This window comes from Panulirus ornatus, chromosome 29, assembly GCF_036320965.1.
Source record: "Panulirus ornatus isolate Po-2019 chromosome 29, ASM3632096v1, whole genome shotgun sequence".
Classification (NCBI taxonomy): Eukaryota; Metazoa; Arthropoda; class Malacostraca; order Decapoda; family Palinuridae; genus Panulirus; species Panulirus ornatus.
The window spans coordinates 14538430-14554317 of NC_092252.1; the positions used below are offsets into that span (position 1 = coordinate 14538430).

At 40.3% G+C, this 15888-nt stretch overlaps 1 protein-coding gene across 5 annotated transcripts in view; it reads right to left on the reverse strand.

Moving 5' to 3' along the window:
• The window catches only part of tho2 (THO complex subunit 2-like protein), a 201030-nt gene that overhangs the window by 133679 nt on the left and 51463 nt on the right, over positions 1 to 15888 (reverse strand). For all 5 annotated transcript variants that reach the window (XM_071679275.1, XM_071679276.1, XM_071679277.1 and 2 more), the window contains exons 13-16: positions 11027 to 11229; positions 10486 to 10704; positions 4572 to 4736; positions 2420 to 2560 (exon numbers count right to left, since the gene is read on the reverse strand). In XM_071679275.1, coding sequence (XP_071535376.1) covers positions 2420 to 2560; positions 4572 to 4736; positions 10486 to 10704; positions 11027 to 11229 — 728 coding nt within the window. The remainder of the gene's footprint in view (positions 1 to 2419; positions 2561 to 4571; positions 4737 to 10485; positions 10705 to 11026; positions 11230 to 15888) is intronic.

A 15888-nucleotide genomic window follows, 5' to 3' on the forward strand; every position in this document is an offset into this window, starting at 1 on the left:
ATTCCATCTATATATGAAAAAATCAATATAATGTTTTACATGCATCAACACAAACTTTCAACTTCAGCTGTCATCTCTCTACTTTTCTGTTGGCTGATATTAGCTGCAGCTGAGATGAGCAGTGACCACACACTTAATCATACAAAATATGAATCTACCATAAGGGTACCCAGAAGGAAAGAATGGGATTTCTAACAGCTGGAAGCTGAAAAGTGAACCAGTTGTGCAACTGCCACAGCAACTGTTGGCTGATATTAGCTGCAGCTGAGCTGAGCAATGAACACAAACTTTATCTTACATAATATGAAGCTGTCATAAGGGTACTCAGAAAAAAAGATGGGGTATATAATAGATGATAGCTGAGCAGTGAACAAGTTGTGTGACTCCCACAGCTAGCATTGTTCTAAATTTCATCTACATTAAGTGTGAAGATGTGATTTTCAGTATTTAAAACTGACTGTGACTTTTAGAAACTTAATGACATTCTTACTGATCTTACACTCTGAGAAATAGTGTTGAATTTACACGGAGTGCCTTTTTCAATCCAAATCAATCACGATAAGTTGAAAGTTGCAAAGAAAGATAAGCCTTGTCTGGAACTTCCAAATATGCTTTCTAACATAAAGACAAAAAACTTAATTACACAAGACATTTTTCCATTTCACAGGATGAAACAGTGGAATTAGTGACTGGCTACAGTAAGCAACACGGAAGTTTCTTCTAGCTTTGTTCACAGTTCTTAAAAGAAAGTTGTCTGGAATAGACACATGTCCTCTGATCTCAACCATTTAACTATGGGACAAGATACATAAAAAATCTAAATTACTTATTTACTCTTTCCAGAATTTTAAGATGCTTGGAAACAAAGAAAAAGTTAGTATGCTGATATAACAAACAAGTTAAAAAGAAGAGATTCTGAAATGGTCTACTGATGTAATATGCTATCTAACAAAACAAGAGCTTCCTTTATCATGTCATGATGAGTTCTTCAGTTCAGAGAACAAACATTATTACATGAAATTAGTGAATGTACTTTAAGAGCAAGGTTATTAGGTACAGTAGGGTAAAGGGTCAAGTAAATTGGGAAGTAAGTTTGAATGGAGAAAAACTGGAGGAAGCAAAGTGTTTTAGATATCTGGGAGTGGATCTGGCAGCGGATGGAACCATGGAAGCGGAAGTGAATCATAGGGTGGGGAGGGGGCGAAAATCCTGGGAGCCTTGAAGAATGTGTGGAAGTCGAGAACATTATCACGGAAAGCAAAAATGGGTATGTTTGAAGGAATAGTGGTTCCAACAATGTTGTATGGTTGCGAGGCGTGGGCTATGAATAGAGTAGTATGCAGGAGGGTGGATGTGCTGGAAATGAGATGTTTGAGGACAATATGTGGTGTGAGGTGGTTTGATCGAGTAAGTAATGTAAGGGTAAGAGAGATGTGTGGAAATAAGAAGAGCGTGGTTGAGAGAGCAGAAGAGGGTGTTTTGAAATGGTTTGGGCACATGGAGAGAATGAGTGAGGAAAGACTGACCAAGAGGATATATGTGTCGGAGGTGGAGGGAACGAGGAGAAGTGGGAGACCAAACTGGAAGTGGAAAGATGGAGTGAAAAAGATTTTGAATGATTGGGACCTGAACATGCAGGAGGGTGAAAGGCGGGCAAGGAATAGAGTGAATTGGATCGATGTGGTATACCGGGGTCGACGTGCTGTCAATGGATTGAATCAGGGCATGTGAAGCGTCTGGGGTAAACCATGGAAAGTTGTGTGGGGCCTGGATGTGGAAAGGGAGCTGTGATTTCGGGCATTATTGTATGACAACTAGAGACTGAGTGTGAACGAATGGGGCCTTTGTTGTCTTTTCCTAGCGCTACCTCGCACACATGAGGGGGGAGGGAGATGTTATTCCATGTGTGGCAAGGAGGTGATGGGAATGAATAAAGGCAGACAGTGTGAATTGTGTGCATGTGTATATATGTATATGTCTGTGTGTGTATATATATGTGTACATTGAGATGTATGGGTATGTATATTTGCGTGTGGGGACGTGTATGTATATACATGTGTATGAGGTGGGTTGGGCCATTTCTTTCGTCTGTTTCCTTGCGCTACCTCGCAAACACGGGAGACAGCGTCAAAGCAAAATAAATAAATAAATATACTTTAAGATAGGACTCCATCCCAGCCAAGTTGACCTCTGCTACTACCAAATATTAACTTCCTATTTGTAATGTATGGGGGAGGGAGTTTTAAACTCATGGGGTGCTGTCTCTTGAACACTCCACTATCATACAACTTCTATAAATTTATATATACTATCTGAATTAACCATGTCCTCAGATATTTCATTCCATTCATTCACCACTCTTACACAATACGGAGAAATATCTGTACACAAACTTACTACAAAAGGGATAAAAACTCACTTTAATGCTGAAGTGGGGTCTTATGCTGGAAACAATGGGCACAAACACTTCATTACAAGCCTCTATGTAGCGCTGTTTCTTTTGTTCTAGAGTCAGCTTCTTTTCACCTTTATCTTGCCGTCTCAGCTCGTCATACTTTGACTGTAGAGAAATTTAACATGAATAATATGAAGAGTTGAACATTAAAAAAAGGTGAAACTATGTTAATCACATACAAACCCAACAGACCTTTTCAGTATATTCTTGACCCAGAATTGTAATCAAACTTCTCTTTATATCAGTCTTTATCATGTACATCCTTTGGGGGCAAAAAAAAACCTACTTAGAACTTGAAGAAGCAAACATATACGCTAATGAACTGAGTTCCAAAATTCAATCATACAAAAAAAGGGGGGGGGGGCACTATCAAGGAACAAACAATAAATACAAACTAGAATGATGACCTCAAAGCAGCAACACAGATCTCAAAACAACAACAGTCTACAAGAAGGTAAAACATAGTTTGTAGAATAATGCCAAGAGATAGGAATATACAGTGAAACACAGAAAATACCTAAAGACACAGCAATGTAGTTTAAAGGGGACAATGTGCTGTCAATGGGCTGAACCTGAGCATATGAAGCAGCAAGAGGACACCACAGAAAGGTCTGCAGGGCCTGATTGTGGAGGGGAGGACTCTAGTTTTGGAGAATTATGGATGTTAGCAAATGAGGCCCTTTCTTTGTCTGTTCCTGGTGTTACCTCCCTTAAGTCGGGAATGGCAAACATGTTAAAAAAAAAAAGGTGGAAAAAATACAAAAAGACAAGAGGCAAGCAAACACAGAAAAGAAAAGCTCAAAGAAAAATATGAAAGGAAGAGTGTGAGACTTACATAATCCTGTTAAAATCATTCTTTAAGCCACTTTTTTCTTCTCATTTCTCATACTACTGTCTCTAGCTTTCCTCACAATCTAAAATATATCGTAAGTGTTCCTCCTAATAAATTGGTCAGCCAAAAACCCATGTACTTTCCATGGGGTCACAGTGCAAGTACGACCTGCAGTTGACAGCCTTACACTTACAAAGGTCGCTATAAGGGTACTGTGAAGAGCAATATTTTCCCCACACCTTCTAAACAATGAAAAACCTCTATACTCTATAGATATAAATAATTCAGTTAGAAATTTATACAGAAGTGGAGAAAGTTAAAACATCAATGATGGCAACCATTTCAATGTTAAAGAGAATGCAGCATCTGGGCCAGATGGAACCCTAGTAACCTTTCTGAAAAAGAAAAAGATGACAACAGCAAATCCAAAGGTGATATCAATGAGACAGAGTCTGGGTGAGAGTCTGGGTGAAAGCACATAGCAGACATTCACAAAGTAGCACAAATTTCACCACTATACAAAGGGGTAAATGAACTACCATCAAAGCAATACAGGGCCACTGATATTATACATAATAAAAGTCTCTGAAAGAGTGATGAAAAACCACATACTTCAGTGCCTTTCATCAAGAACAACTAGACAAGAGAAAGACAACAGTGATACGTGCCAAGGATAAGCATGCAGTCCCAATTATTAGTGCACTCCAAACAAGTCTTGTAATCTCTAATGCAAGAAATGAGAATTGAGATGGACTTTCTTTACTCTGATAAATCTTGCAAGAGTAATCATCCCAGGGGATAATTACTGTGTTCATCCTCTTGTCAGGCACATGGTCACTTCTCCATGCTTCCACATACTCTTTCCAGACCCACTTCAAAGCAGTTTCACTTCCATGCTTCACCATCTCACTGAACACTCCATCTGTACCCTTAAGATTTCCAACTTTAGCAGCTGCATTCCTCTTCTTCGTTCCTCCTCTGAAATATCTTTCTCTGTATTCTGTTTATCTTTAAAGTTAACCCTTGGCACAATAAAGATGTCCAATCAACCAGTGCTGATGCACAACAGTGTCAGTTAACAACAAACCTTAGATGAAAACATTTTCATTTATACCATCTTACTTCCACAGATAGGCACATCCTATGCAAGAAGAGGTCTGCTTAATGTGGAGCAATAACATCAAACAATGCCTGTGTACTCCAAAACTACATCAAATGAGCTATGACTCATGAAAACAATCTCACTTAAACATCTATTGAATACTATGAAAGGAGCATACTTACATTAAGCATATGTACAAAAAGTGGACGGGCAAGGAAGAATGCAACATCTGCATTGATGTGACAGTCTGACAATAAGGTGCCTATGCTAGGCAAGCGGTCATTAAGCTCTTCAATAGTCACCACTTGAAAAAGATAAGAGCCAAATTGCACCATGGTGTCCTGACACTGGAATACAAATGAATAATATCACTGCTCAAATAAATGATAAAGCACATAAGACAACACACAAAATATTTGGAATTACTATTCTGTACTAAATCTCTAGCCAGTCTATTTTCATCTCTCTCTTTCTCTTTTCTCACCAGAACAGAAATGTTTCCAGGACGACACATCCAAAAACACTCCCGAGCATACTCAAGCTCCCTCAAACCTTCCAGGGTCCTTTCTCCACTCATTTTCACCTCCCTTCACATTATTTCCTTCTACCTTGCTCCTGTATATTTTCTACAGCAACCTATCATCATGCATCCACTCCATATGATAAAACCAATTCAAAGTATTTAATTCATCCCATTCTAAGATGCAAATCCAGATTTTTTTCCTTTTTCTGACATCCCACAACTAAACATTTAACCATTACTTACTCCACCTCATCTCATAACACTACAATCATCCCAGGTGTACGATGCCTGGGATTTGGCAGAATGCCTGTATAATGCCACCGTATAATGACAGGGCAGACTAAAGTGAATTTTCAAATTACTTAGGTATAATTTTGTTAAGTGTATCTGGTATGTTGTATGAGAGGTGCTGGCATGCACAAAGCATCAGATTTGGAAGGGCTAATGTGGTTTCAAGAAAGGTACAGGATGTAAGCATCAAGTTTGCTTTGTAGTATTTGTGTGAGAAATATTTAGAGAAATAGAATGATGAGAAGAAGGTGAGTAGTTTCAGTAAAGGTTGGTCTATAACAGGGGTGTGAGATGTCACCATGGCTGTTTAATCTGTTTATTGATGTTGTGGTAAGATTAAGATTAAGGAGACTAACTGCCTGTTAGCAAATGGTGGGAGTAGTAGGTAAATATCATAGGCTGGAGAATTTGGTAGTAGTAATCAATAGGAACATTAGGTAGGAGCATCTATAAACACTTCTGTAGAGTTGCCCTCTGCCAGTGACCTGTTGAAGGTGTGGCACTAAAGGCTAAGAAGTGTTTACTAGTTATGGAGACTATTGCTGTGGCCACCCTCTTGAGAGAGTTCCAGCTAGGACAGGCATCAGTGATTTAGACAGATAGATATATATACATGTGTACATGAGGTGATGGGCCATTCTTTGTCAGTTTCCTGGCACTACGTTGCTGATGCAAGAAACGGAGATTGTGTTTATAAAAAAAGATAGATAGATAGATTGTCTACAAGCAAATATTAAAATAATATTAAAGTTCATTATCATTAATTTATATTCTTATTCATTATACTTTGTTAATGTCTGCCGCATTAGCAAGGCAGCGCAAGCGAACATACGAAAGAATGGCCCAACCCCTCACATACACATGTATATACATACACACCCAAATACACACATATACATACCTATGTATGTGAGAAATACTTAGAAAAGCAAATGGATTTGTATGTAGCATTTATGGATCTGGAGAAGGCATATGATAGAGTTGATAGAGATGCTCTGTGGAAGGTATTAAGAATATATGGTGTGGGAGGAAAGTTGTTAGAAGCAGTGAAAAGTTTTTATCGAGGATGTAAGGCATGTGTACGTGTAGGAAGAGAGGAAAGTGATTGGTTCTCAGTGAATGTAGGTTTGCGGCAGGGGTGTGTGATGTCTCCATGGTTGTTTAATTTGTTTATGGATGGGGTTGTTAGGGAGGTAAATGCAAGAGTCCTGGAAAGAGGGGCAAGTATGAAGGCTGTTGGGGATGAGAGAGCTTGGGAAGTGAGTCAGTTGTTGTTCGCTGATGATACAGCGCTGGTGGCTGATTCATGTGAGAAACTGCAGAAGCTGGTGACTGAGTTTGGTAAAGTGTGTGGAAGAAGAAAGTTAAGAGTAAATGTGAATAAGAGCAAGGTTATTAGGTACAGTAGGGTTGAGGGTCAAGTCAACTGGGAGGTGAGTTTGAATGGAGAAAAACTGGAGGAAGTGAAGTGTTTTAGATATCTGGGAGTGGATCTGTCAGCGGATGGAACCATGGAAGCGGAAGTGGATCATAGGGTGGGGGAGGGGGCGAAAATTTTGGGAGCCTTGAAAAATGTGTGGAAGTCGAGAACATTATCTCGGAAAGCAAAAATGGGTATGTTTGAAGGAATAGTGGTTCCAACAATGTTGTATGGTTGCGAGGCGTGGGCTATGGATAGAGTTGTGCGCAGGAGGATGGATGTGCTGGAAATGAGATGTTTGAGGACAATGTGTGGTGTGAGGTGGTTTGATCGAGTAAGTAACGTAAGGGTAAGAGAGATGTGTGGAAATAAAAAGAGCGTGGTTGAGAGAGCAGAAGAGGGTGTTTTGAAATGGTTTGGGCACATGGAGAGAATGAGTGAGGAAAGATTGACCAAGAGGATATATGTGTCGGAGGTGGAGGGAACGAGGAGAAGAGGGAGACCAAATTGGAGGTGGAAAGATGGAGTGAAAAAGATTTTGTGTGATCGGGGCCTGAACATGCAGGAGGGTGAAAGGAGGGCAAGGAATAGAGTGAATTGGAGCGATGTGGTATACAGGGGTTGACGTGCTGTCAGTGGATTGAATCAAGGCATGTGAAGCGTCTGGGGTAAACCATGGAAAGCTGTGTAGGTATGTATATTTGCGTGTGTGGACGTGTGTATGTACGTGTGTATGGGGGTTGGGCCATTTCTTTCGTCTGTTTCCTTGCGCTACCACATACCTATACATTTCAATGTATAAACACATATACATACACAGACATTCATATATACACATGTACATATACATACTTGCTGCCCTCATCCATTCCTCTTGCCATCCCACCACATATGAAATGGCTCCCCCTCCTCCCGCACATGCGCGAAGTAGTGATAGGAAAAGACACACAAGGCCACATTCATTCACACTCAGTCTCTGGCTGTCATATCTAAGGAATTATTCAGCAAGCTGATCATATCATGCATAAGGCAAAAACTGGACTAAAGTTTGGTCAACACATCTAAAGAAGCACAAAGACTGGAGGATAGCAAAAACAATGGTACCAGAATTAAGAAGGCTGAGTTAAAAGGAAAGGTTAGAGGCTATAAATCTGCTCATCATGAAAGACAGAAGAGTAAGGAGTAACTTGATCACAACCTTTAAATTCTCTAAGCAGATTGATGACATAGTGTACAGTTCTCTGAGACATGTGGACAGAGCAACCAAAAGACATTACAAGAAACTAAGAAAGTCATCCATTCAAAAAGAGTATAAGAGTGGTAGATGATTTTTTTTTATGTTAAAGGCTCCAGTCACTAACAAAAGTCCACATCAAGGCATGGCCTTAATTGAAATATAGAAAGAATTATGAAATGGAAAAAGAAAAGACAAGGGAAAGTGCTTATGAAGTTTGGAGGAAGCAAAAAACACCGGTCTTTTAAAATGTGCCAGGTCATAATTACTGGGAAAGACATGAGAAGGAAGAGAGATCCTAAGCTTCGACAGGCAGGGAAAGAAGCAGTTATAAAAACAGCCCACCCTTGAGTTGCTGATGGCACACAGTAATCATGTGACACAGCAGCTATCTGAATACTGCATGGTCTAGTTAGTGGTAGGGCACACAAGCAGCCAGTTCTCGGGAGTAAATACCAAAGTACTATGATACCTAGAGAAGGAGGAAAGTGAACCAACATTGCAGCACAGGGAACAATGGTCAAGTTTGGAAGTTAGCCCAGACTGTTTACAAGTTGGACAGCTTTCAATTCAACTCTGTCAAGTAAGGATGCAGAGCCAGAGCCACCCCAGATGTAAGTACTACTCTGTACAATGACAAATCAATCCTTTGTGTAAACAGAGCAACAGTTCAGAAGAAAAGAAGTTTCGACATCTGAACAGGACACCCGTTTTCACAGAGATAGACAGCTATTCCCGTAATATGGGGTTTCCAAGAAAGAATGGATGTTGAAGTAATAACAAGTATGTTTATTGAGTCAAGAGGTGGAATTACAGAACCATTAAAGGAGACGAGAGTTGTGAGGAGTTTTCAATAGAGATGGGTAAAAACTGGTTCTTGGAGGCATTAATCTTAACTTGGTTTCGTTTACCCCACTGAGGAATCCTGTTCAAGTCAGACTTTATTAAGAAAGCCGTGTCAAAACAAGACGCAGATTGGCTGAGAGAAGTAGGAGCAGAATTGCAGGGTGTGGATGAATGCAGTGTTGAACTGTCAGTGTACGAGTGCATTTGATTACATTTGGAGAAGAAAAGGTTAATAAAAAGGAGTAAAATAAAAGAGGGGAGCTTAGAGATGAGACCATAATGTCACACCCTGTCAAAAGCTTTGGATATGTCAAGGGCAACTACACATGACTCTGCAAAGTCTTTCAGTGGATCTCACCTTATGGAAGCCATACTGGTGATCTGAGAGAAGAATGTGATTTTCGAGGTGTCTAAGGATATGGGAGTTGAGGAGGGAAAATGGTAGATGTCAAAGCAATAGGACAATAGATAGAGGAGTCAGAACAGTCACCTTTCTTCGAGATGGGATGTATCAATGCATGCTTCCAAGGAGAAGGAAAAGTTTTTATTTCTAAACAGAAACAGAACTGATGAGCAAGCGCAGGGGCAAGTTCAGAGGCACACTCTTTCAGTACGCAGGGACGGATGTCATCAGGACCATAAGCCTTGCTTGTGTCCAGAGAGAGAAACACTTTTCCAACGGCCAAAAAGAAATTATGGGCAGAGGCACTGGATTAGTAAGAGAGCATCAAGGGGTAAAGAAATATCAAGTCATCCAAGGTGGAGTTAGAGGAGAAATGGGAACCAATGAGAGCTGCTATATCTATGGCAGAGACAGATACAGTACCATCAGAATGGAAAAAACAAGGAGAAAAGCGAAGAAACATAGAAGGCAACATAAGTTGTTATAGATACCCTATGCTAAAGACCAGAAAGACTTATCATACATAATTTTTAAGGTTCCAGTCATAGACAAAAGTCCACAACAAAGCTGGGCCTTAAACAAAATATAGAGATTACTGAAAAGGAAACAGAAGAGACAAGGAAGAGTATTAACGAACTTTGGAGGAAGTGAAAGACCTGTCATTCAAAAAGTGCCACAACATAGTTACTGATAAAGACAGGTGAGGACAGAGAGCTCCAAAGTTTTAAGGTGTAAAGAAAGAAAAAGTTATCAAAACAGCCCAGTCTAGAGTTGCCAACAGCCACATAATAATCTCGTCACGCAATAACTTCTCTATCTAATCATTCATCAATAACTGCCCTTCACTCTCTGCACGTAATGCACACACATCGCAACACTCTATCACCTCTGGTCACAACCAGTAGATGTAGCCAGCCTCCTGAGAGCTGTAGGTGCTTCACGAGGATAGAAGGGACTCCAAAGGCAGGAAGAACATACATGAGTAAGTCACCTAGGATCTCTTTCAAAGAAAGAGTCCTGGTCCAGTAACAGGGAAATATAGACTCCTTTTGAGCGAGACATTCTTTGACAAGACTGTACTCCCAGTGTCACAGTTTCATTGAAGGTTACTTTTCACATGCAGTATAACCTCCTGCTGGTGGAGTCTGGTAACACCTGACATGGTTAACACAGACAGCATACAGAGAATGTTCAAGAGATGGGGCCCCACAACTGTAAAACTTCTTCACTGTACAAAGCATAGAAAAAAATTCCATAGACTACACTTCATTTGCAAACTCTCACTTTTCACCACATCAAGGCAATCTTTCTTTACTACCAAAAGTCACAATGTTTAACAGAAAGATCACACCAATGAGATGCATCACTTCCCCACTTACCTGATCATACAATTTCCCAACAAGTTTGAGATGAGGAGACTCTGTCTGATTATAGACAACAGATGAGCGCTGCTGAGCCATGAGTAATAGTAAGGGGATTGCTAGATTATTCTCCAAGAGAGCTTCTTTGAGACGTATGGAAGATCTCTTTGTGTTTCTTTCTTGCTGATACTGACCTGCCTCTCGTCGCAGTAGTTCACCCCCACACATAGCATCAAGCTAAAGAAAATTAAACAATATTATTCTTGTGAAAAAATTTACTAAATAGTTAAAAATTTTCACAAAATTTCAGGTTCAATACCAAAATGAATTGATTAAGATCAAGGGTGTGAATATGCTTTCAGGCTTAATACCAGAAAGAATGAACTAAAGCCAAGAAAAAACATTTGCTTACAAGAGAATATGAGTATTACTTTGTTCAAATAAAAAGTAAACAATAGGATCTTGCATCTAAAATATCTTGTAGCTTTACCATACTCCAAATCACTCAATCATAAAATCAAGACTGCTAAAATACTAAGAAAATTTACACGGTTACTACCTGCTCAGAGGTCAGATCTTCAAGGGTGTCTGTGCCACCCATTTTCTGGACGATCTCTCGCAAAATTAAAAGGTCAATAGACTTTTCAGCTTTCAGCTGATTGCCAACAAACTGGAGTATGCCACCTAAATCAATTATGTACTTCTTATAGACAGCCCCACAGAAACTTGAGAGGGACTGCAACCATGGAGATATTGCCATTGCTGAAATATGAAACAATAGTTAATCATCATCACATTCACTCGTGCTGTGCATCTATTCTATCTATCTCTGGCGCCTGTTCCCTTCAGGAACTCCCTCAAGGGGGTGCCACAGCAAAAGAGTCTCCATAACTGGTAAACTCCAATGCTGCTTCTTAGCCTTTAGTGTCTCACCCTTAACAGGCAACTCTAGTGTAGTGTTTTCAGAGGCTCCTACCTAATGTTTCAACCTAATGTTCCTGTTTAATGATCCAACCTACTACTACCTAATGCTCCCATCTAATGTTCCTACTACTTCTACCCAATGTTTCTAACTAATGCTCCTCTCTATGTTCTTATTTACCTACCTTCTTACTACCTACTACCCAAATTTCATCTTAAAAATTCACCAAAAAAAATTAGATGTTCATCTCCACATCAGTATGCTTTAAAGGTGGTCTTTATGAGTCAATAATCACAAAGTTTCTCCACATTTATCAACTCCTTACTATCCTTGCTGACAAACACAAAGTTTACAAAGATCTTCATAGGTAATCAGTGTCAAAAACGTTTCTGCATATATATCAGCTAATTATGATTCTTGAAAATACAAACACAAACTGATTTTTGTAATTACCCTAAGCCTAGTTCCACTCATTCCTTGCAAATCTTTTCAGCCTTTCTTCCCACACATCTTTAAAACCTCTTCTAACAGACATTTCTGAATACCCTGCTCCCATTAAACAGACTGACTTATCAACTACTGTCACAAAACTATTTTCCAAGTTAATTAATCATGTGTCAGTACCCCAGAAAACATATGATCTTTGTTGTCATCTAAGTGTTGAAAAGACCTTACCATCCAGACCTGACAACAAAATGTTGATCTTTTTCATTTCTCTCTACTAAAAGACTTCTTTCCAATTTGTACCACTTGAATTTAATAAACTTCTTCCAGGTTTCAGTAAATGATTAAAGTGAAAAACTCAGAAGAAGAAACTATATCAAAGGATGCCAGAAACTTGATTTGAAGTCTTAAGAGTTCCTTATAACTCTCTGTTATACTTAACAGCCTTTCCCACCTTTGCAAAGAAATATCAGGAACAATACAATAACAGGATCACTAGCACACATCCAATCTCTGGCCGCAATCTATACTGCACTAAAACTAAAGCCTACTATACACAGCCAAACCCCACTGACCTTTTCATGGTATATCTCCAATGCATCATCTGCCCTGGTTCAGCCCATTGACAGCACATTGCCTCAATACCAAATCAATCCAATTCATTCTATCAAATGCCCACCTCTCATCCTCGTGAACATTCAGGCCCCAATGCTTATTCGGATTCCTACTTCCTTCGCTTCTTTCACTTTTGACATGTATATCCCCTTCTTCAGTCTCCCTTCTTCAATCATTCTCTCCATATGCTAGAACCATTATAGCACACCTTGGACAGCCCTGTATCAGACCTAATTACTACCACACCTATCTTTAAACCTCCATTCCTTATGTGATTAAAGTGTCTAACACCCTCATTTCATCTTTAGACATTTCATTTAAAAATCACCCATCCTCCTCCTTTCCTTTGCTTTCAAGATTCACTTCAATACAACACTACTGAACTTATCATACCTTCAAAAATGCCCATCTTTGTCATTATAAACAACAGCCTCTTCTTCCACATACTCCTTTATGCCCTAGACCTTAGCCCTTTCTTTCACCTTATGACTTACTTCAGCCCCCACCATTTCTTCTTTGAACCTTCTTCAATGATATCATCAACAAATGATAACTTATCAGGGCAAATTTCCTCATCTACTTTCACTATGCATTTCTTCAAAAGCATTTCATCTGTGAGTGGTCTCCCACTGTCTGTTAGATACTTATTGACATTATTACTTGATTATTGGCATTCTGTCTATCGATATCTCTGACACCTGTTCCAAATGGACCTCCCTCAAAAGGGTAACCACAGCAATAGAGTCTCCATAACTAAAGAACTCCAGTGCTGCTTCTAAGCCTTTGGAGCCTCACCCTTAACAACTCTAGCATGGCATTTGCTAAGGTTCCTACCTAATATTCCTACTGACTACTTCTATAAAATGCTCATACCAATTAATGCAATATATATATGTCAGAGGTAGAGGGAACAAGAAGCAGGATACCAAACTGGAGGTGAAAGGATGGAGTGAAAAAGATTCAAGTGATCAGGGCCTGAACATACAGGAGAGTGAGAGGCATACAAGGAATACAGTGAAGTGGAACGATGTGGTATACAAGGGTTGACATGTTGTCGATGGACTAAAACAAGGGCATGTGATGCGTCTGGGGTAAACCATGGAAAGGTCTGTGGGGCCTGGATGTGGATAGGGAGCTGTAGTTTCGGTGCATTACACATGACAGCTGGAGACTGAGTGTGAATGAATGTGGCCTTTTTTTGTCTTTTCCTGGTGTTACCTTGCTGAAGGAGGAAGGGGGATGCTATTTCTTATGTGGCAGGGTAGTGACAGGAATGGATAAAATGGTAGGAGCAATAGATAGTAGTCTTAGTATGTAAAGACATTTGGGCAGGAGCATTGAGTAGAAGTTGTGGGCAGGAGCAATAGGAAGGACCATTACACAGAAGTAGTCAGAAGGAACATTAGGTAGGAGCCTCTGCAAAACACTGCACTAGGCTTGCCCTCTACCAGTGGCCTGTTAAGGATGAGACACTAAAGGCTAAGAAGCAGCACTGTAGTTCAACAGTTATGGAGACTATTGCCATGGCCACCCACTTGAGGGAGTTCCAATTGGGAACAGGCATCAGAGATACAGCCAACATGTGCCATAGATGAGAATGTGCACAAGAGGGTGGATGTGCTGGAAAAGAAATGTTTGAGGACAATATGTGGTGTAAAGTGGTTTGATCAAGTAAGTACTTTAATGATAGGACAGAGATGTGGTAATAAGAAGAGTAGCACAGGAAGCTGAAGTGGATGTGGTGAAATGGTCTGGACATATGGAAAAAATGAGTGAGGAGAGGTTGACAGAGAGAATATATATGTCAGAAGTGGATGGAACAAGGAGAAAGGGAGACCAAATTAGAGATGGAGGGATGGAGTGAAAAAATTTTGAGTACTTAGGAAAAGAGCAAACTGTAGGGCTGAGGGATAAGTGGTAAGTGTGGATCAACGGGTGGAGTAATGAACCCAGGTTCGAATGGCCTTAGGGATAGGCAGCATTGAGTAAGGATGGGATGATGGGGGCATCTTAGAGGAGAATTAGGGGGGGAAGAGATGGAAAGACAGAAGACTGGGGTTGGTGAGAGGGGGGTTAGTGAGTGATAGGCAGGTAGTACATGGTATGTGGTTGAGATGGGAATGTTACAGCAATTGGCGTTGCAGCGTATCGGGTAGTAATTAGCCAGGGAAATGATCATTATGTCTAGATCTCTCGAAAAATGAGCTGGACATTCATAGAAGGGTCACAGGTCTTGAAAGTATATAGCTGCAACTACAGCCAGGTAGGCTGAGGAAGAGGATTGAGGTGCAGGTGGCACCAGGAGGATGGGTTCAAATGTGGAAGACATGCACAGGACAGAGTGAATTGGAGCAATGTGGTATACAGGGGAAAACAAGCTGTCAATGGACTGAACCAGGAAATATGAAGCAGCTGGGGGAAACCACAGAAAGGTCTATGGAGCCTGCTTGAGGAGAAGGGGCTCTGGTTTTGGTGCATTCTACATGACAGTTAAAGATGGATGTCGGCGAATGAGGTCATTTTTTCATCTCTTCATGGCACTACATTGTTAACAAAGGAAATAGCAAATGCATAGAAAAATAACGTAAAAATAAATCATTATCCATAAGAAAGTAAACATAACTGTCCTTACCACAATTCCACCAAAATATATTCATATGTTTTTTTTATATTCATTTTGCTTTGTTGCTGTCTCCCACGTTTGCGAGGTACCGCAAGGAAACAGACAAAAGAAATGGCCCAACCCACCCCCATACACATGTATATACATACACGTCCACACACGCAAATATACATACCCATACATCTCAATGTACACATATATATACACACACAGATGCATACATATATACACATGCACACAATTCACACTGCCTTTATTCATTCCCATCACCACCTCGCCACACATGGAATAACATCCCCCTCCCCCCCTCATGTAAGTGAGGTAGCGCTAGGAAAAGACAACAAAGGCCACATTCGTTCACACTCAGTCTCTAGCTGTCATGTAATAATGCCCGAAACCACAGCTCCCTTTCCACATCCAGGCCCCACACAACTTTCCATGGCCTACCCCAGATGCTTCACATGCCCTGATTCAATCCATTGACAGCACGTCTACCCCGGTATACCACATCGATCCAATTCACTCTATTCCTTACCCGCCTTTCACCCTCCTGCATGTTCAGGCCCCGATCACTCAAAATCTTTTTCACTCCATCTTTCCACCTCCAATTTGGTCTCCCACTTCTCCTCGTTCCCTCCACCTCCAACACATATATCCTCTTGGTCAATCTTTCCTCACTCATTCTCTCCATGTGCCCAAACCATTTCAAAACACCCTCTTCTGCTCTCTCAACCACGCATAAAATATAATAAAATATAATAATATAATAATAGATATCTGGGAGTGGATCTGGCAGCGGATGGAACCATGGAAGCGG